The 24,069-nt window shown below is 30.5% G+C and overlaps 1 protein-coding gene across 3 annotated transcripts in view; it reads right to left on the bottom strand.

Annotated features, from left to right (window-relative positions):
- The window catches only part of Phf14 (PHD finger protein 14), a 189,904-nt gene that overhangs the window by 45,991 nt on the left and 119,844 nt on the right, over nt 1-24,069 (bottom strand). For all 3 annotated transcript variants that reach the window (XR_013091873.2, XM_076861574.2, XM_076861581.1), the window contains one exon: nt 8,169-8,286. Coding sequence is in view for 2 of the 3 variants with exons in the window: in XM_076861574.2 (XP_076717689.1) it covers nt 8,169-8,286 (118 nt within the window). In the remaining variant the exon portion in view is untranslated. The remainder of the gene's footprint in view (nt 1-8,168; nt 8,287-24,069) is intronic.

Here is a 24,069-nt window from a genome sequence, read left to right as displayed (position 1 = left end):
TTATTCTTTGAATTTTCTTAGCTTAGATTTGAAGATTTTAAGAAGACTATCTTAGTTACAGGCAAAAAGGCACATGCTTCCTAAACCACAGTGAGTTAGAACAACAAAAAAAATTTTAACAGATAAGAAATTCTACAAAATGATGAAATAATTAAATGTTTAATAAATTAAAAGGAACAAATTTACTATATCTATGTCTACAATATGTCAAATCTCACTTTGATTTTTGAAGCTAGGATTTTAGCCTTTTCTACTATTCAAGTGTCACTTTTACAATTCTGAGAATAGGCTAGCTTAGTTCAATTAAGACCAACCAGCTCTTCACAGTGAATATGTCTCTTACACTGCATATAAATACTGAAATAACAACTTGACACAATTAGTAATATTCCACATTCCCAATGAATTTCTTGAGATTCTGACCTATGGTTTATTGGCTTACTATACAACCAATTTTAGTACTTCAAGTGCTAGGTTTAAAAGGTCACAATATTCTTTTTGTTAACTTTTTAAGGGATTGTAATAAAATATTCTTTAGCTTAACACTCAGATTTTCTATAGGTAATTTTATTTCTCTATAATAGTACAACTTAAGAATATAAAATGTTATTTTAAACTATAGGACAGTATGAAGTTGGTGACTTTTTGTATTCATGGCACCCTACTGTACTTTGATTAATTATCTCAGTTATGATTTAGTTTCTCATCACATACGGTATTCCACAGCATGCTATGTAAATGCATGAAGCCCACATGCCACCTAACTTAGAAAATGGCTTGTTTTTTTTTCAAATTAATAGTAAGTGTAACTTAGAAAGTGATTTGATTTCTCCATTCTGCAACTTATTTATTGAATAATTTAGAAAGGATTTGACTTTTCAGAGGTTCTAAGAATTTTCCTTTTTCTCTGAATATGATATAAAAATATATAAATATGTATATCATAAACATTGATAAACTTTATCTGGAAGAAGAAATCAAATTTTCAAAGAGATCCTTAAGGAATACCTGACTATGACTTACTGAAATGTATTTAATAGGTATTATATGGTTCTAATGAAAAAAATACCATAAGTTATAGAACTCATCTATAAACGTATTAGTACTATTTCCATTTCTATTACAAAAAATGGTCCATGAACAATCTGTTTTGCAGAAAATTGACACTTGACAAAAATATGTAGGAAGAGGTTTCAGAAAACATAACCAGGATAATGAATCTAATCACAAGAAAATATCAAAAAAATGTGAGGTGAATAGAAATAATGACAAATAAGTTCAGTTCAGTACATAAATGTTCAGTTTAAACAATAACACACTCTACTTTTTTTTAATTGCACAATACCAAGTATAATTAGTTGGGCTGTTAATGGCAAATCACTATTACTACTCCTCAAATACAGCCACTCAATTAGAATTAGAAACTAAGGAATTAAAAGACTTTTATACAATTTTACCTCCCAGGGAAAATGTCAGAGCAACTTACAACATTCTGAATTAGTACCAGAGCCTTGACTAGAAGATCGACTGAAATTCTGTGTAATTTCCAACAGCAAGCAGGAAATCTAAAGCTTAAGTACAAGACTACAGCCATGACTGAGGATAACCACTTCAGCTTTAATTCTTAGACTTTTTAGTAAAAAGATTTATTTTATGGGATTCTAATGTCAGAAATGGTACAAAGAATGATTTTTCCAGATTTTTACGTACCTCTATCAATGAAAAGGCAAATCAAAGTTAGTGAAGCTCAGGAAAGCATGTTTTTGTAAGCTGTAAGGCTTGTTTTACAAATGCTAGGTAAGTAGTGAATTTAGACAGTTAAAGGGTATAAGTTTTACCTGCAAATGATTTCTCTGTCAACTATGCTCAATTCAGAAACTTCAAATTCAACCTAATGTCACATAAAATTCCAAAGGTCAAATGAATAGTTAAAATATTAAAAAGTTCTTTTTTATGGGTCAGTTATATGCTTCAAATTTAAAAGAACTTTAAAGGATAATTCACTTTAATTTTATATTTTTCATAAATCTTCACAATACATAAAACTCAAGACATTCAATTTCCAATATTACCAGGTTCAATTAAATGTGCTTGTTTAATGTATTGTGGCAAGATACTCCTTGGAGAGATTGTCTGCTCAGTTCTTAAAGAGACACAATTTTCAACGACCATTTTATTTGAAAGTAAATATACACATATTATTTTGATCTAAGAGTTATAGAATTCTGCTTGCTCAAGGAAGAAATGTGCAAAGTAAAAGAAAAATTTTAAAAATTATATTGGTGTTACTCAGAGATTTCTAATACAAACGATTATCAAGAAATAGCACTTGCCTCAGCTGGTATGTCTGCATTTGTAGTTCCAGAAAGTCTTCAATAAGAGATTCAGAAGAGATTTCTATGCATATGAATTTACAATTTATTACTGCTCAAGATGTGGCTAGAAAGATCAAATAAGAAAACCAAATGGAAGTCTCCAAACTAAGACAGCTCACTTTGTAGTAGTCAAGTAATGACCTGTCGTGTTTATTTGATGGCTTCTCACAAAACAGAGCTTAAACAGGATGAAAAGCTAGAATAGTATCTGGCACAGTCATTATAAAGTACCTGACATATATTTAAATCTTCAGTGGCACCAGTGAATACACTTGACTTGAGGAAACACTTTAAAAAAATATTTATATATGTTCACTTATCCATTTCAAGACGAGTTATCTGCATTTTGAATGTTTTAGCAGACACAAGCTGTGGGGATCTATATCAAGTATATCCTCAGAAAGACTGAGTAGTAAACTACGCCCTATTTTTTTAAAAATACAATATAAAATCTACTTTACATCTTATGAAAATACACAATATAATTTTAAAATGACAATTTGTTAAAAGTTATCTTAGATAAATATACATTGTGTATATTTGTTTCAAAATTCCAAAGAGTTAATTTTTAGCTTCAAAACTCTGTTAACTAAAGATTTTATAAAGCAGGTATAATAATGGTTCATGTTCCTGACTGCTTATAAAATCACCTACAGAGAGTTATAAAAATATAAATGCTCTCTATCCTCTTTCTGAACTTTTCAATCAAAAAGTCATCAGAACATAAACAAAATAGATGTCCACATGGGCTAGGGGTAGAATGTAACAAGACACTGTTTCCCTATGAAGGGAGTTATCATCTAAGAATACATAGTGAAGACAACAGGAGCCAGTTTCTTTTTTTTTTTTTTCCTGACAGAAACGAAATTACAAAGATGGAAAAGAAGAAAAATGGAATGTTTTTCAATATCTATAAAAATATATATCTAAATGTGTATATGTATATGTATAAACATCTAGTCCTTAGATCTGTCTACCAAGAAGAATCAAGAAGAGCATTGTCCCAATAACAATGGGCACATCAGATTTTGTTTCTAAAACCATTCTCCATTAAAAGCAAACAGGGTGGGGTGGGGGGTGGGGGTGCTGGGGTTGTGGCTCAGTGGTAGAGCACTCACTCCCCTATCACATGTGAGACCCTGGATTCGATCCTCAGCACCATATAAAAATAAACAAAGAAAATTATGGTATTTAAAAAATAAAAAAGCAAACAGGGTTCCTTGGAGATACAACTGATTCCAAAAGTGGGGGTAGGGAGGAATTGTAAGTCAAGCCAGAAATACCTTTAATAACAAAGTTCTCAAAGATTGGTGGAATCATGTTCAAAGGACCCAGAAGTTACATTGAAGTAGCATTCTTTCATCAGTCAAATCTGGGACAATTGGAACATCAAAGTGAACAATAATAATAACTTCTATAACCCATGGGGGGAAAACAGAATTTAATGAAGAATAAAATGTTTACAAACTTTCAAGGTTTTTTCCCACAAATTACTTACTAATTAGAAAGAGTAAGTGGATACAGAAGACTAGCAAACAACTTAATCAAGTAATTAAAGTTAACATCATCGTTTCCAATCAACATCATATATATAATGCAAACAGCATTGCTTGATGTAGTCTCATCAAAGATGCATAAAATGAATCCAATCACAACATCAGAAAAATGCAAAGTGAAAGGCATTCCACAAAGTAACTATTCTATAATTTTCTAAAGAAACACAAGTTAAGGAAAAATTAAGGAACTGTCTAGATTAGGGACTAGAAAAGCATGAAAACTAAATCTAATGTATGATTCCATACTGAATCATTTTGCCAGAAAGGACATAATAGCAAAGTCCTTTTGTCACAAAGGATGAATGAATAGCAAAGCTTAAATGAAATCTGAGGATTAGCTAATAATAATGTACCAAGGTAAATTTCTTGATTTTGTTAGTTATATTCTGGATATTTAGCAGGAAAAAATACTGTTAGATTTAACATAGAGGTAACAATTATAATTTCAGAATGATTACTCTGATAGCAATACAGTACAGGATATTTACTAAATATAGTATTTACCAATAGGAAACACATTAATTATGTACTCCACGTAAATACATAACTGTCACATTTTTATACCCGTTCTTAAGTACTAAAACATTATTAAACTTACCCAGATATGGAAATTAAAGTGGGATGTTAAACAGAATTAAGTTAATTTAATATTACTTTGCATAACACTTCATTTGGAGGCCTCTAGTGAAGAGACTGGATCAAAGATGAATGAGTCTGGCACACCTATTTAGATAGCTTCTAAAAATGTAATAGGAGAAACAGTGAGGCACTCAATCAAGACAGAAGGGCAGGTGGGGGTGAGTAGCTAAGACTAGACTAGAGAAGGAAAATAAAACTTTTACAGGATTAGGAAGTAACATGGTATGTGAGATAATGATGGGTAAGCCATGAGGATGATTCTACATATATGGCTTGGATGAATGAATGAAGGTAGAGATGGAGGAAAAAACAGGAGACAGATGATGTGAAGGAAGAAGAAATAAATACACTGATTTTCCAGATACACAGCATTCATTAATAACAGAATTTTTACAATGCTGTAAAGAGCAGGGGAGAAAAATCCCCTAATGCATGGTGACCAGGAGCAATGGACTAGTTCCATTGAATACAAGTATACTGCACTGGCTGCTACCTTACATGATTTGAAGCAGACCTATGAGAGAAGACAGGTTTATATATGAGTGCTAATGTGTTTCTCTATATATGCTGTACACATTAATGGATCTCCATGTGTGTGTCCATGTCCATGTCCATTATCTAGCCAATTTTCATTAAACCTAAAATTACCTAGACTTATGAAGAGTTGAAGAGGCAAAGAGAGTACTAACATGTCATACTTCAAGGGTTTGGCAGAATCATTCCACTTTTAGGTAAACTGTTATTAATCAGTGTTATACTTGACAGAAAAAAATTCTGTTCTCATAAAGTCCACAGGAAAGAAACCTTTTACTTGAAAGATAAAGTCATATATAACTAAGAGGAATACTGCTGAGTGTATGCAACATTTTAGGACTCCCCCTGTACACAGAAATTGGACAAAATGTTAACAGTTAAATAATGTTTAAAGAGTGATGTATTTTCAGTCAAACATTCAACCATATTGTTTGATATTTACAATATAATTTCTACATAGGAGTCAAAATTTTATAATAAGACTTGTTGAGCCAAGTCTTATTCCCACAGAGAAAGGAAGTTACAGATATATACATATATAATGATTTTACCTTCACTTGCCCCATCAAAGTTTGTTGGCAACTAGTTCACTTCCATTCTAATGGCAATTGGTATTTTTTCCCTTAGCTTTTCATATCATTAACATATATTATCATAGCAAATAGACCCATATTACCTAACAAATAATATTTCATCAAGGCAACTGAGCAAAATAAAAAATAAGAAAAGTATGTTAACTTTCATTCTATGTTTCTTTTAGGCCCTAAGATGATAGTAATTTTCTTCACTTGGATGTTAACAATATACAAATTTTTAAATTTAAAAGTTTTTAAAGCAATCCATTGAATTGAATTATAAATCATAACATTATCTATGAATGCTATCTCCATAGGACTTAACACTAGCAAACATCTTTTCAAGAGAAAATACAAACAAAAATTTACAACCTGCTGGTTTTTAAAAGTAGGAAAACAAAATTAATGTAACATAAATATTCAAGGGAATAACCTGTCTCCTTAAATTTCTGCTTAAGTATTACATTAAGCTGAAGATTTTATTGAAAAGTAGAATTACAGTCATTTTGGTGTGGTAAAAATATAAATCCATTTCATTGCTAAAGTCCTTATAGTAAACTTCTCTGATATTCTAAAAATTAGACAGAATATTTGAATAAAATTTTGAAAATATTAAGTTATTTACAACTGATAGTGGACCACAGGTCAAACCGGGTACAGCAAATAAAATGCCCATTTTCTAACAAAGTGCTTTCCAAGTAGATTGCCAAAGACCCATTAGCTAGTAGAAGAAAATAAGCACAAATCCTTATTCAATGGGTATCTGCCCCCTGGCATGTACAGAATGTAGGTACTCTCCAAAAATAAGAAGTATGCCCTGTTAACTTTCCATTCTCAGTAATGAAATTACAACATAACTTAAAACAGCTACCCTTTGCACTTAATGCTATATATTTTCAGTCAGATAGAACTTTCTAAAACATGCAAATGCATATATTTATAAAAGAGAAAAAATTATTTTTTAAAAAATTATTTTCTTAACTTGTTTGTTTGAGGTAGAAGGGAACACCAAACAAAATACACTTTGAGAAACACTACATTACACTACAGAGTCCCAAAAGACAATTATTTAAAATTTATAGTATTTCATTATTTTTCTCATTTAAATACAATACAACTTCTGGAATGCATTTCTAATTTTGCCATGAAACTTTCTGATATTAAATATGCTCCTTCTTGTTGGGTTTGATGGTGCATGCCTGGTATGGCAGTTTGAGATAAGAAGATACAAGTCCAAGGCCATCTGGACAACTTAATGAAACCCTGTCTCAAAATAAAGTCTAAAAAAAGGACTAGGAATGTAGATCAATGACAGAGTACCCCTGGATTCAATCCCAAGCAACCACAACTATAACAACAAAAGTTGTTTTCTTTAATCTGGGTCTTAATTCTTGCTATTGCATAGTTTACAGTCTTGGGCAGCATGATTTATTATTAAATAAAATATATAGAAGTTATCTTTTAATATCATTATACAAATACATACAATTTTTAATAAATTCAGGTTATTAAAAAATTTTGCTTTCCTATAACCAGATGATTTTTTGCAGCTTTTAAAAAAATAAGCTGAAACAAATTATTTTAAATATTGAGAAAATGAATAGTTTGATTCCACAATCTGACAGGAATTCCATACTGATTTTAATTTATTGGGACAGAAACATTCATTATTCATTAAGTGGCACTGAAGAAAAGTTTGATGTTCATATTAACAATAGCCATTTAATTTCCATTGTCTTTTCTTAAGAACAATTTGATTAGTTCACAATTGACCAGAGTGTCATCATTCAAATGTATTCAAGATCTATGTCAAATGAGTCAAAGCAGTAAGAGTATAGTATAGCTATTCATTGACAAACTTAAAATAAACACAATAATCTTAAACTACAGGTTACCAGAATTTAAGGTTAAAATGCTGATACCCTAAGGAAATAATTTCAGTCTATTTTAGAGGATAAACTATTAGACATTATTGAAATTTCATCCTTTCTATTCAACTACAAAAAATACCAGAAATAAGATTTAGGATACAAAAAACAGGATATTTTGTTTTGTTTTGTTTTAATGAACAGACCTTATAAAACATTCATAACATATTTACTATATTTTAAAATGAAACTATCAATAAAATAAATTCAATTTTAATGGCTGGTCTGTTGGCTAACATAATTTCTTATGACTCAATATTTCCTTCCATGTGGCAAATTAGCAAAGAGTTACTTTTTGGAGCTACTAGAAGCCTATTTAATATGTTGGAGTAATACAGAGACTACAAAAAAAAAATGCCACCAAGGAAATTTACATCATTTAGTAAAGTTGTTAATTTCCTTAACTTAAGGGCAATAAAATTTCACAATAATATATTCTTACTATAGATTAAAATGTTAATCCCTCATATTTCAGTTCTTTATAATGTCAGGAAGCTAACGGTATGATATTGAAAAGCTGTCAAAATGAAGGAAAACAGTTCTTATAGGTGCCCCCCGTACCTTAGAAGATGAAGAATCACATTCCTGACATATCCATCCATAGCCTGTTTGTTTAGGAGACTTTTTCAAAGGAGGATCCAAACATCCAAAATGGTAACACAGTCTGCATTCATCACACCTGCAGGGTAAACAGATTTATGGGATATCTAAATAATATGAAAACCAACTGTTTCAAAGACAGAAAAATAAACTATTATATATACCAACTTTAACATTGTTAATTCTATCCTTTGCTCATTAGATTATTAAATTAATATACATGACAAAGGCAAACTAAACCTGAAATAAATGTTTTAGGAAAAATAGACAACATTAATAGAATTTACAAAACAAATATCATTCAGAACATTATGACAGCAGAAATGTTAAGAGCATATGAATAAATGTATATAAATTACAGGTGCTCAAAACTAACAATCATAACAATTTTTGTTTTGAACTTAAAATAATTCATCATTTGTCCATTAGATAGTTTAAAAAACATTTACTAATAAAAGATACATATAATTCAAGGTTATGAACTAAATAATACATTGTAATTACTTTTAGAACTCTACAGGCTGCGATCAATGCTACACAATTTACACCTCTTTTCTGATTCTCTGTTAAAGTGGACTGTAAATGAACCTTATAAAATTTATAGCATGCTAGCACAATCTTCAACAAGTAAAAATAATCTTTATGGGTCAAATAATAGAATTTTTAAGTATACAAAGAAGAAAAAAATCACTTTAAAAATTTAATATTATTCTCTCAAAATTATCTGTCACTTTTTCAGTACATTTGGTTTCTCAAAGTATTTACCTAGTACATTTTAAAACTTATTAACAAATGTTTTGATAGTGTCTTGTCACCTATGATGTACAAAATCTAAAAAAACTATCATACCTATTCTTCGTTTCAGACAATCTCATCCTGCTGACAATGAAGAAAAATCTGTATTATTTCAGTGTTTTGTAAGAATTTTGCATCAATTGGAATAACAAGACCAAAATTTAACAACAAATAACAAAGATGTATTCATCTTATAGAATGAATTACAGTCCTCATTTTCTTTGTGCTTTCTTTTAAAAATTAAAAAATAATACTTTGTCAACAAATCTGTCAGATTCTCTTTCTTATCTCTTCCTAATTTAAGAAATGAAAAGCCAGGGGATCCACAACTAAGAAACCAGGGGAAAATTTTATAAAATATTTATGACTTGAGTAAAGTACAAAATTACAAGAAGGAGCTACTCTTAAAAACCACAGAAGAAAAACAATTGACTTTAAGAAATCATGACAATAAAGGAAGCTATAAATCCCTAGTTTAAGTAAATATTTCATATCATGCAACACACACACACACACACACACACACACACACACACACACCTCCCAAAGACCCATTTGGGGAATCAAGAGTTTCACAATAGGCAAGGAAGCTAGCTAAGTTATTTGGGTATAAAGAAGTTTAAAACAGATAACATCATAAGTTTATACACTTTTTTCTCTGCATTTTCCTAATGAACAAAGTAAACATACATGTTTTTCTAAAACCTTTTAGAATCAAAATATGAACTTGAAAAAATATTTACTGTAATCCTAGCTAGAATAGATAAAAATCAAATAGTACTAAGTACTTTATTTACTATGCCAATATTACAAATAAACCATCCAACAATTAATTTAAAAGGAGTCAAATATGTCAAATAGCTGTTGTTCTGGTATTAGAAAAAAAAATAGTATACAGCTAACTTTGAATGTAAAATAAGGAGATTAAATGGCAAACCCACACAATTTCATGTTCTTTCTCAATATAACTTATTCATTTTTCAATAGCTAAACATTTCAATTACATTAAAAATATGGGTATAGAAACCTTCAGAGTATATATGTGTTTCTGAATTTATAAGGTTGAAATTTCTATACAACTGAGGTCAGAATGAATCAACCATGAAACTAACAGTTCACTAATCTTTGATGGGAAATTTAAAGAGAAATTACAATTATTTTCATCATCAAGGGACTATATTAAATATGGTTTATCTCTATCATCTTAGCGGCATGAGTGTAAATAACAAATGCTGTTGCATTTCTAACTGTGTCAGCTTCTTACACTAGGAGTGAATACCATTACTCTGCTATCTTGTTTTAATTCTTATGTTCAACTTTTCCAGATCTTCAGGGTCCTCACTTGCTTGAAAACCAACAGGCCCTGGTTCCTATTATCACTGTATTTGTCTAAGCATAATTTTCCCCAATACTAACTTGTTGATTTGGGAACCAGACCACTGAAACTATTAAGACTATGAAAATGACAGTAACAAGATATCAAAGTGACAACTTCAACTGAATTAAGCACACACACTCAACTTTAGTTATTAACTATAGTCTTCTTTTCCTTAACTTCATGTTGCTGGGCAATGTTTCATACAGTTCAGACTGATAAGAATCCTAGTTCTTGTCAGATGGAGAGTTACAGTATTAATACTGCCCTAGTTTACATCAAATTACAATCTAATTACTGCATATTTGCTTTAAAACTATCAATTTACAAGTTATTTCTAGTGCACAACTCAAGGCAAATACATGGTGAATGTAAGAGGGAATTAGACAGGATTCATTATCTCCTTCATGTACAAAGGTGATTTTTGTTGGCATAGCTATGAATTTCCACTTAAAAAATTAAGAACATTGATTGGCTCCAATATGTCCTTGGCTTCAATTACTTATAAAATCAGCTCGAGAACAAATAAAAAAAGGGAAAAGAAATGTTCTATATGCAAGCTCTGTCAGAAGGTAATCTGAAGTATATTCCATCTAAAAATGACCTAATCCTCACCAACTGATTCTTTTATTAGCACACCTTTCAGAATGACTTGGTTGATATGTAGAATCTTATTGTATTTTCATGCTTCCAGAGAATTAAGGATGATAGGGAAGTACTCTAAAATTCTAGCTCACTCACCATAGTTGTGGTATAAGTAAAAACTGCAACTCCAAGACTAAACAGTAAAAAAGAGTGGTTAATATTCTTAGTAACTCCCACAATCCAAGGAGGGGGCGAATAACCTAATCCTTAAGTCAACAGTTTTGTTGATAAGCAAATAAATATAGTAATATAAGCTCTTTGTAGAGATTTCTAAAATTATTTCAAGGCAGAAAAATTTTAGCTGTTTCTACCCTAGAATATTAAATTGAAAATAAAATCCATAGCTTTAAGTGCTGGGAACAATAATATTCTAAATTAGAGAAGTGAACTTTAGCAGAATCTCTAAGAATTAATATACCATAGATATATAAATATAAGAGATACCATTAAGGACCCTAGAAATCAAAGAACACTGCAGGTGATCAAAATAGTGGATTGTTTACTTCACACAAACATATACCACTCTGTAATCTTTATCAAATCTTGTTAGCTAACAAATTCTGGATATACAAAAATTAGGTCAGTTTAAAAGCTTAAAAACCAGAATTTTTACATACGAATCTGTAATAATCTACTTAAAAGCTGTAACAGAATTAAAGTAGTTATTGATCAATTTTACTTATGATCTCTACTTCTAAAATATATTTGAAAACACATTAACTGTAGCATATACTATAGCATGTTTTATCAAAACAGTAAATAAAGCCTTTTAAAAAGTTTGCAAGGATTCATTGACCCACAAAAGCATAGTTATAGAGCACAATATACTTTATTAAACAACACAATGTCTATATGATAAAAAATGATTATAATATACCAATAGCACATTATGAAATAGGAAGAGAATGTCTTAACATACTAAAAGAGAATATAAAACTAACCTATAGAAAAACTCTGGATTTTCTAAATAAAATGCAAACTGGACATTTTAAGAACAATCTTTAAAGCCTCTAGTGCATACTGTGCACATTAACACTATGGGACATTCTAAAATTAAAATTTTAAACGTAGTAAAATGAATTCCACTTACAAGATAAAATAAAACTGGATTTTTAATTTGATTTTTACTAAAGACAACTTCCTAATATTAGATTCATATTGGCTTTAGACATAAATAATACAGCAGCTTCATATGATCTGTTACACACTGATTCAACGAAAAGCAGTAACCAAATAAACACTGTTTTACATGTATTTAAAATACTTACTTAGCATATGAATAAGATAGCACCCTAGACAAAGAAGAGGAAGAAAGTGATTTATCTTCATATGTGCTATGTATGGTTCACATGGGTAATTAATCAGATACTTAGTGACTACTGACAATACACAAAAAGTGAAAAGAAAGAAGTGATTTACTTCTTTCCTTGCCTAGGATATAGGCTATTGGCCAGTCTTTGAAAGGGCTTAATTCCCTTTACTTCCATTTGGTAAGTTCATTAGGGAAGTAAACTAAGTAATAATTTTTCAAAAACTAAAAGAAGTGTACCTTCTATGCAAATAATTTATAGCTACATGATAAGTTAAATTTCAAGAAGAAACAAAATCCATAGTACAAACTTAAAAAGAGATGTGCATTTCTTATGATCAAGCTCATCTTGATAATCATAGCTATTTTTTCACATCAATGGAACATTTTATTTAGTCTATACAAAGCTAAAGAAAAAAACAATGCTGAAAATGGACACTATTATACCTGTTCACTTAAAAAAAAAATCAAGAGAATTGATGAATTGAATTTTCTGATTTTTTTCATTATGTCTATGTAAAAATTCATACAAGAAAAATTTTAAACATTTGTCTTAGATATTAGCACTACTTAAATAAAAACCTCTTTAGCAGCTCAAACACACAAATCTATTAACCAGTAGTGATAGATTTCTTCATTGAACAGTGACCAGTTATCTCTACTACACATATTAATAAATGCAGAACAAATGTATTGTGGCCCATTAAATCACTTTTAAAACAATATAGACTTGGAACAAAATTCTCCAGTATAGAATAACAATATCAGAATAACATTTAATATCAATAAATACAATATTTTATTCCTTATATCTTACTATTTTAGTGCAAATCATCTAATTTTATAATTATATAAAATAATTGGAAACTGTCTTTTTAGTAATATTTCACAAATAACCAACTAATGTGTAAGAATTAAACCTATTTCATTAATGCCACTAGAGACTTCTATCATAGACAATAATGGATCAATGGGTAGTAAGAAATATAAAGAAAATATTCTTGACACATAAAAGTTAATTCATTGAAATAGTATTTGGAAAATTGTCCAAATCAAAATCCTTATGTTATAGCTAAATAATGGTATCAATTCACTTAGTGAAATGTGTACCAGCCAGGTTACAAGATTAAAAATGAAATGAAAAAAAAAAAACATGAAACATAACAAGTGATATAAAAATATGCAATAAGGTCAAGTATCTTTTCACAGCATGAGAGAATGATTATACATCTCCATACCTGAAATGTCTCCTTTGTTCTTTAATAAACTGATCTCCATCTGCTCATGCCCTTGGAAAATTTTTAGCAGTACAACCTACTGTGTAAAAGCTCCACATAACTTTGTATTTCCCTGTTTATAATTAACTAATTATGCTCTAATCGATAGTGTAGATCCTGGTTTTACAATGTAATCAGATAAATGAGATAATGGCTAGGGGTCAATATCATTTTACTTACAAAGCCCAGCCTGAGCATCCAATTTCATTAAATCTTATGTACCTGAACAGCAGTGAATCTTATTGGCAGGCCTAACAGAAACACCTTAAAGTGAGCACTAAGAGAAAGAGGCCTCAGTTTTAGAAGGAAGTATTTGTACAGCATACCCATCTCAGATCACAATCCTTAATGGTATAAATTTACAAAGTGCTGATTCAGGTGGGTAGGAAAAAATTCTGCCTCCATAAAATATGTAATTCTAAGTTGTCTCAAGTTTCAATTGTCAAAAACAATTTCACAAAATTTAAAAATCTTTTGAAGAATGTAAACACTCTGCTACAAAGGCCTTCTGAATTTCTTGAATAGATTTTGGTGAAACACTCATGAAATAGTCTCATGTTGTGAATTAAGTAAAAAACACTGGTGAATTTCATCAAAGAAGAACTTTAATATTTAAAGAATGGGTTTTTTAAGTAATAGGATATAAAACAGGGATATGGAATAATGAAAGTAAATATTATCTACTGTTCAGCATTCATAATATCATAAGTATAAAATTCAATAACATACAAATGACAATAATAATTAAGTGAAGAATAAATATGATTTCTAAACTTGGAAGGCTAAATTTTGTTTTTGTGTTTAAACATGATCCTAATTTCAAATTTTTTTTTAAATGATAAGAATTAGTAATTGTGAAAAAAAAGTAGTTCCTTCATTCCTTGTGTATAAAACAGTGCTGTTTCCAGTGTATAATAAACATTTAAAGCCATAATTAATCAATGTTGAGCACAACATAATGATTTTTAAAAAATGTATGACTGGTTCTCAAAGTGGTGTCCCTGACAAGTTAAAATCACCATCACCTGGGAACTTGTTACAAATTTGAGTTTTCAGGCCTAATACCAAATCTACTTAGAAACTCCAGGGAGACAAAGAAAAGAGTAGGTGGAGAGAGAAGGCCAAGAGGAGAAAAAAGGAACCAACTGAGTTCCAACATATCCTTCTTGATACTGATGCATAATAACAAAGTCTGAGAAGCACTAGTATTAATTACTAAGCATTCTTGTGTTTCAGAACACTTATTTTCTTCCCAATATTTCAGTGCTTCTTTCTTTCACTATTCTGTGGCAAATAATGGTCATTTACCTGATTTCTCACTTTCTCTAACATATATTAGTGAAAGATTAACCATTAATCCTCAATACACATTAAATTTTTCCTTTGAACTGTAATTGGACCGTTTACAGAGAGGGGTTAATTTTGTACTACAAATATATGAATGTTTAAGAGATTATTATGAGAAAATATTTTTTCCACTACCTTCCAAAGTTCTTCTACACTTTTATACAACCTCTCATATTATGTATTATGTAGCTTATATTTGTAACATGATGAAGTTCTTAGGGTTAGCATCAAACATAGAAAAGAATATCCATTATTGAAAATTGCAAGGTGAAGGATGACAATTTCAGAGTATTTTAATTAAAACTAAAATGAAAGGAATTTTGATTAACAGTGACACCAAAACCACAACAAGTAATGATTTCTCAAAAAATAAGCAAGTAAATAAACAAAATAATCATTAGTATTATCTTACCATATTTTAAAAGACAGCAAGGGCCAAATATATTAGCATAGTTCATTTAGAACATGGTAATCTTTCCTGTTTCTTAAAATCAGATGGAAGTCAGCAATAGTAATAATTACCAACTTTTTCTTAAACTGAAGTAAAGTGATAGTCTTTTCTTATTCTTAAAAGAAAAAAAAAAAGCCTATGCGTTTTCCAAAAGATTATTAACATTTCCTTCAATGTTATGTGGTCTTTCAATAAAATCTGTTTATATGTAATTTCATACACATTTTATTTTTATTTAACATTTTATCCAATCATGATTACTATAACTATAAATTACTAGCATATAGCAACTTTATACTTACATTTGGATTGGAATATCTATAACACTGCCTATTCTACTCCTAAAGTTTAAACTATTTTCCTTTGCCACTATACCAGAAAAGAAGTCCAAAATCACATTTATATATCAGGAAATTCCAAGAGATATGTTGACAATTTAGTGTATATGTGCACTTCGATTTCAGCAAAAGTCTCTTCTAATTCAGTTCAAGATTGAGTGGTGGAATATTCAACATATTTCTGTCGTTGGCTTAAAACTGGACCATTAAAAGTTGAAGATCAAATTTTAAATCTGTAAACCTCTGGAAAGATACAGTTGTTGAAGATCTTTCAGCTGGCAGGTTGTACAGTCAACAAGCTTTGTATTTCCCTCCTTATTTCATAATGTCATATTAAAGGTTGAAAAATATTAAGTTATCCTGAACACAGAAAGTTCATATTAAACAATAAGGACCAAATAAATTTGGGTATTTCAAAAAATTACCTACAGACCCACAGACATATTTTTGTTTATGAGCTTAAAATCTAAAATTGTAAAAATTCATGCTAATAATATTAGTACGTTCACACTAGGACTAATGAGTCAAAAATAGAATGTCATATGCTTCACAAGTCTTTCACTTTTGCTGAATATTATAAATAGAAATAATGTTTAATATAAGAGTCTATAGTTGTTCCCCAATGCAACAGTATTTTGCATATGAATATATGTATTAGATTGGATGAAGCAGATTAGCAGACTAATAGAAAGCATTGTCTTTCTTGCTTGTTATTGGTATTGTTCAACAACAGGGAGAACATATTGCATTTAAGTCCCACAAGCTTCTGTAACTCTTCAGTGAGTCCAAACACTGTGTATCATCATTTGCCAAAGAAGCAAGAGGGAAAGACATTTACTTAATAGGACAATTCTGACAAGACATTTATCCAATATTTTTCAACAATGCACATATCGAATATTTCTGATTAGTGCAAAAAAAGAGAAAAAAGAGAGAGAGAGAGAGAGAGAAAGAGAAAAGGAAAAAAATCCACACAGGCAAATTAACTGCCTTGTCAGTCCAAGTAACAAACCAATCAATTACATTCTATTCAAACCTGACAAGCAAAGGCAACTTTTTGCAGTGATAAGCTTATGGAAAGGACAAGATAGCTGTTCTCCTTTATTTTATGTACTCTATTGAGAGTTTTATCCACATTTTTAAAATCACACTTATAAAAGAGGTTTCCAGGATTGCCTCCGAGGATGAGCTGTGGCAGAGTTGGGTCTCATGAAGGGTATCTACACAGTAAAGTGATAAGAAAAGAATATTAACATTTAAAGATCATAGCAGCTCTGTACTACGTCTTAAGAAACATACTAATAACACCACAGTAGATTCAAATAACATATGATCTGATCCAAAGATATAGATAACCTAACTCTAAATGCCATGATCTTGTGTAAGTTCTCATTGGTTATAAATGAACTTTTTTATCTTTGGAAACAATGAGTTGCCTCCTCTTGTATTATTATTATTTTTATTTTCAAAATAAACCTATTTTACTAAAATTAAAAAAATGGAAAAAGATGAAGTACTTGTATTTATAAAAAGAAACATATATATGATCAATAAGTTTTTTGACAAATATCAGTTTGCTATTATTTTCACCAAATACAGCAATTTTAACAATGCCTGAGAAAGCATGCAATTGTGCTGAAAACAAATAAACCTAATCAGTATGTTACTGGCCTAATTATACTCAAGTAGTCTTAGGGAGGAAATTTTCAAAGTGATTTTGATCCCGTGTCTACACTGCCTTCTTTTCTAAGACTTTATTAGAAATATTGGGCTACCATTATTTACTACCTTTGTGTTTTTATATTCAGAGGGGAAATTATAAGAACTTAGTGATCAGAATTAACATTTTTTTGACTGTGGTAAATATAAGAATTTGTCATTTCTTTCATATATTTAGATCTGTGTAGATGAGGTGAAATTGCCAAGTAGTCAAATCATAGAAAAAGGTTCCTTTTTATATTTAACTATTAGAAAGATGTGTTTAATGCTTCTAAGTTCTGCTGAGAAAAAGAAAGTGAAAAGTGGCACACAGACAAATAAAGCACTACTAAGGAGAGCTACCACGCTAAACAGAATAACCTCCAAAGAAAGCGAAAACAAAACTGTATAAGAAAAAAGAATATAATGTGAAACACAGTTTTCAAAGAAATGCTGTATTTATCAATGTATGAGAAACAGCAGAAAGAACTGTTAGCATGTAAAGTGATACATGCTAACTTTTCTCATTGCTTCAGTCTCTAAGCAAAAAGCTTTGAGCACATTCTTAATCTGATATTTTGACAAGTGATTTTCTGAAGGTTAAGCACCACTGGAAAAGCATAATGCAAGAGGAAGCAACCATATCATTAATAACAGAAGTGCAATTAACTCTTAATTACATGCACAAATAATGGAGAGGAGCAGACAACTGAAAAATTTTATTTATATTTGACTTTCATTTAAAGTTTAATATAGAGACATTAGATATTGTGGAAATCTGCTTTAAACCTCAGTTAAATCCAAGTTGAAGTTTGAGAAAACTAAAGAGCTATTGCTAATGCTATTCCATCTTAAATTTCAATTAATATTCCAAATCTTTCTTAATGTCAAGATAAGTGGTGTGACTTGTCTTGGCTCCTATTTTCTGAGGACAAAAGATGGTGCAATATTTTAAATAAAAAATGAAGTTAGCTTTGTATTTATTTCAAATCCACCTAATAATAAGCTAACTTTAAAAAATACTGTAGAAAAAAGACAAATACTTCCAAAGCACTTCAGTAATGCACACACCAGTAACTATCAATGAATTCTTCACCTGCGTAGCTGGAATTGCAGGCCAAGGGGAAAATTCCAGCTGTCTACTACTTTTGCCCCAAGAAAGTCAAATGTGTCGAAGTAGCATAATAATGAGGAAGCATACCTAATCACTGTATGAGCTCTACAGTCAAGATAGCCTAGATTTCATCTCCAGTTCTATCACATTCTAGTTGTGAAAATCTTTTTCTTTTCCTTACCATAAAATATAAATTAAATCAGTATCTATCTCTTACAAGTTTTTTTTAATATGCAACATTACAGGGTTGTTGTGAAGATTAAATGAGATAAAAAATGAAATGCACTGATATAACGACTGGAATATAAGAAGCCCTCAATAAATCTTGACAACTAATGTGAAGGCCAGTAGCTTTGTCAAACAATATCGTAGTATTTTTGTGACAGGAAAGAAATTGAATTTTAATATATAACAACTTGTGTAATGTGATTTTAATATATAATTGGAATAATTTCTATTGCTTAGTATCTCTATACCTCGGTTACCTTATATCTAAAATGGAGATATGCATACCTAATTGGATTGTTGACAAGAATGAAATGAAATAATATATTTGGAGAGTCTGAAACCTAGTGACGATCTAATATTAACATTATTATAATGTCAGTCCAAAAATAACATTTCTCTGTGGTTCAATTACAATTGTTAAAAAAAATACAGATTTTTATACATTATTCCCTAGATAACCAAAATCATCATCAACTCCAAAATTTGTATCCAATTTTATTTACAAATTCATTTTACCTCTTATTTCCTTAACATTGTTTATTTCATAAGTCCAAACCAATACAAAACCAATATAAATAAAAATCTTGTTATAAGATAAAATAAGATGCTTAATTTTAAAAAAATGAAAGAAAGAAAAACCAGAAGACAATATAGTTGTCTTCTAGTACTAAAAGTTCGACTATCCTTGTTTTGTGTGACTCCAAGGGTTGAAATTTTTAAGGGAAACTATTAGCTTACTTGGAAAAAGAAACACATTTTTGAACAAAACTGCCTCCAATGGAAAGGGACTTGACACCTCTGCCTCCAACATAAGTTTGTCCCCTCTGGCTTAGTAGGGAAGCCAGGAAGACAATTCAAGTATCAGATGAATGGTGAGATTACACACTTTGGTTTCCTTTTCACAACTGTGTATTGTTTGTTTTGGAGTCTCTTGAGTTATAAAAGTCATAAAATTTAAGAAAAAATGAGGCTCAATATCTTCGTTTTATAGATGAGAAAACAACTTTAGAAGTCACTTAATTCAAGGCCCACTACTTCACTAGTGAGTAGTGGAACTATAGTAAGAGTCTCAGTCTTATCAAATTATTAATGTAATCACTACTTAAGGCAAGAAATAATCTTTTTTTTTGTATAAGCTAACAATATTAACACACTGCAATGAAAAATAAAAAATAAATTTTCAAAAATAAACTTTAATAAAAAATAAATGAGTGAAACAAGAAAGATTTCATTTCACATATGCTTGAACTTATGTTTACGTACTCTAAAACTGAATAACCCAGAAATACCACACTTCACTATGTAATGTATAACAACTTCATGCTTCTGTTCTTTAAATATATATTATGTGTCTATACTGCATTTATTTAAAATATAAAGAAAAATTTTTAAAATTCAAATATTAATAGCACATAACAAAAATATCTGCGAATCATACAAAGTTACTTAAAGGTTTAATATTTTAAAGTAGAATTTAAAATCAAAAATTTCACACAGTAACTAGTACATACATGAGGCAGATTAGTCATTCCACACATCACAAAATCATCAAATCAACTTAATGATAGGATAAAAATATACAAAATAAGCATTTTAATTTTTATTTTTATGATTCCTTTCAGTTATATAGGACAATATGATTTGTTTTGACATAATTATAAAAGCATCAAATATAATTTGTTCTAATTCTGTCCCCAGTACTTTCCCTTTCCCTCCCTTCCTCCCTCCTCTTGTTCCCTTTCCTCTACTTTACTGATTTTCTGCTATTTAACTTACAGTTTTGTTTTGTTTAATTAGTGTCTTACGGATGTATATGATGGCGAAATTCACTGTGGTATATTCATATGTGTACATAGGAAAGTTAGGTCAGATTTATTCCACTGTCATTCCCTATCCCATGCCTCCTCCCTTCCCTTCATTCCCATTTGTCTACTCCAATGATCTTCTATTTTTTTAGCCCCTCCACTTTGGATTAGCATTCACATATCAGAGAAAACATTCAACCTTTGACTTTTTTGGGACTAGCTTATTTCACTTAACATGATAGTCTCCAACTCCATCCATTTACTGCCAAATGTCACTCATTCATGGCTGACTAATTATGGCTGAGTAATACTCCACTGTATATATTATGGCTGAGTAATACTGCACTATATATATCCAAGTTTTATCAAAATATAATTTTAATAAGAAAAAGCGGCAGCTGGGCTACATTATCTAAATATGAGTATTGTGAAAACTAAATATCTCTTCTTCAATCTTTACTAATAGAATGATTCCTTAAAAAGCACTTTTAACCCCCCCCCCCCACACCCAACAACAACAACAACCAAAAAAACACAGCCAGGACAATGCAGTGACTCTCATCTCAAAAAAAAAGTAACCAGGAAAAAACACTTTTAAGTAAAGTTTCATTCACGGCAAACCAGGTGTTTTCTAATTCCTTTTTTATAATATAATCTTTTTATAATAATCAACTAAGCACCATTTCAATTTTGCAGATATTTAGCTTAAATCACTTTTCATAAAACAAGGTCTACGGCAAAAAGGAAACACTCTTGGTAGAAGATGTCCGAGTAACTTTTAAGAACAATGATACAAAGCAATATAACTTTAAATTTTATACTGCTCTGTGCTAAAAAGCCTCTGTTGCACAAAATAGTGCAGTCAACATTAAAGACATCCCTAGAATAATGGATTTTACATAATGAAGTGCAGAACAACAGGTCAGAGGGGAAGTTAGGAAGCGGAGGAAAGGACCTAGACACTAGTGAAGATGTAGCAGACTTTCTTCAGATTGGAGTTCAAACTCTGGCCATTTAATTAGGCAAGAGATAGACTGAGAGATTGGATGAATACATACAGTAGAACCACGGAACTTAATGACAAACTTGAAATATACATAAAAAGCACCAGTAATGAAAAGCAGCTGAGGCAGACGGAGTAATGTAGTGGAGAATCAAGACTGGTCATTGAGAAAGGTCTCAAGGAAACCAGAAAAATGGGAAAGGGAGAGAATGAATATCAAGAAATGTTATAGTGAAAACTTACTGCCCAAATATCTCTATGATTCTAGGTGACCTAAATTTTATATTTTTGTATTTTTTATAGGTATATTTTTATAGTGAACAAAACTTGAAAAAAAAAAACCAACTAAATTTCTACTCACTGTCCTTTAGATATTTTTAAAACTAAGACTTTATCTTTAGGATAATTTTATATTTATGTAAAAAATTGAGAGCAAGTAAAACACAGATTGTCATAGACTCCCTCCTAAACATGTGCACAAAATTCCTTTAAAATTTAAATGCTAAAGGGTTCATTTTCACTCCATGAGCCCTCTGATATCTCAGGGATCCCTAGTGAAGAAGACACATAGAAACAGATGAAGGGACAAACAGGCTATAATTTGGAAATGTTCATACTTCATTGATTCTTATTCAGTGCAAGGATACTGAATAGATCAGTGAGTTGGATACAATGGATACAGGCGATGAATGTGAAGCGATGAACTTTCTGAGAAGTATATTATCATTAGTATATGGATTTTGTTATTCTTAGTCTAGCATTATGCATCCTTGGTAAGGGAAAGTATTAAAACAACAGCTGAAGAACAATATGTGATATTAAGATATTATGAAGCGTTTCAGAAGTTAGGTTATATATTTTTTACAACTCAATATCTTATATTCTTTCTAGCCCTGAATTTCTAATTTGCCAAGAAATTAAACTGGGAAAAATAATAAATCTACTATGCCTAATGATAATTTGAAGTAGTAATTTAGAAATCCAGGAAATTCAGCTATTAATACATATAAAAATATAGGTGCCAGGTGCTTTTAAAAGCCACTTTGAATCTATTAACACCTTCTGTTGCTAAAACATTATCTCTTCTGGGTGTCATAATAGTTTTCCATAGCCATGACATGGTAGTATCAATAAAACAGATTGAAAAGTTTGAGGTCTACTATTGTTGGGGCAAATACCATCAATGAAATAAATAGGTGCCAATATGAAAATGAATGAACTGGCTGAAATAATGTGAAAATGAAGATTTTTTTTAGTAGCATGAGGATAAGTCACTATTCCAGAAAATACCTGGACAAAAATGTCAGCAAAAATTATAAACTCAAGAAGAGACTTCACCTCCTAGGTAAATTCCTATTAACTACCATGGCTACCTTTACAAGAATGTCATATTAAATTCATTTAAAATGGTTGCAAAATTTCACATATCTGAACCATACTTAGATACAGGTTTACTTCTCAAACCTGTGATATAATTTACTCCTTCAAGGCAATGCAACAACCAAATAGAGTCTGTGGGACATCTTAAGGAGCTGTTGAGTTCTGCCCAAGGTTAGAAGCTACATGTTATATGAAATATCTACATATAAACTAGAAAATTGGATCCAATTCTATTTCTCTCATGAAATGGAACTGAAATGTCCTTATGAGCATTCAAAAACTTTGAGATATGAGTGAATGAACTGTAATTGAGGTTGGCATGGTAGCGCATGCCTATAATCCAGCAGCTTGGGAGGCTGAGGCAGAAGGACTACAAGTTCAAAGCTAGCCTCAGCAAAATCGAGGTGCTAAGCAACTCAGTGAGACCCTGTCTCTAAATAAAATACAAAAAGGGATGAGGATGTGGTTCAGTGGTCAAGTGCCCCTGAGTTCAATCCCTGGCATCCCCTCCCCCAATAAAAAGTAATTGAGAGAAGTTACTGATGAAAAGTAATTTTTCTTCTTTATAGAAAAGATGGGTGGCAACAGAGGGCTCTAATCCCAATTAAAGTTACATGCAAATGTTAATGCATGCATATACTGAGCAAAATAAGAGCAACAAAATGGATTTTGCATTACTAGGAAAATCCTCTTATTAAGGAAGACCTTCTTATTAGCAACATATCTTAGAAAGTTAGCACTCTGACAAAAATATGAACCTCTTTGGGGATGCTCACTGGTAAAGGCTAAACCTTAGGTGGCATTCTAAAACAGAATTCCAACACTGATATTTTATACACAGGCACAAACAGCTCCCTTGATTACAGAACTACTAAAAACTGATCATTCTCCAGTTTCAAAGGTGACAGGATAAAAAACAAACATACAAAAAACTACTCTAGAAGGAACCAGCCCTTCTGACATCTTTATCAAGTGAAACTGATTTGGGACTTTTGTCCTCCAGAATTGTAAGAGAAAAAATTTATGCTATTTGAAGCCACAAATTTTATGGTGACTTGTCACAGCAGTTATAGAAAACCAATACAAACCTTAATCAG

Source organism: Callospermophilus lateralis, chromosome 1, assembly GCF_048772815.1.
Source record: "Callospermophilus lateralis isolate mCalLat2 chromosome 1, mCalLat2.hap1, whole genome shotgun sequence".
NCBI classification, from domain to species: domain Eukaryota; kingdom Metazoa; phylum Chordata; class Mammalia; order Rodentia; family Sciuridae; genus Callospermophilus; species Callospermophilus lateralis.
This window is presented reverse-complemented; position numbering and strand designations above follow the sequence as displayed.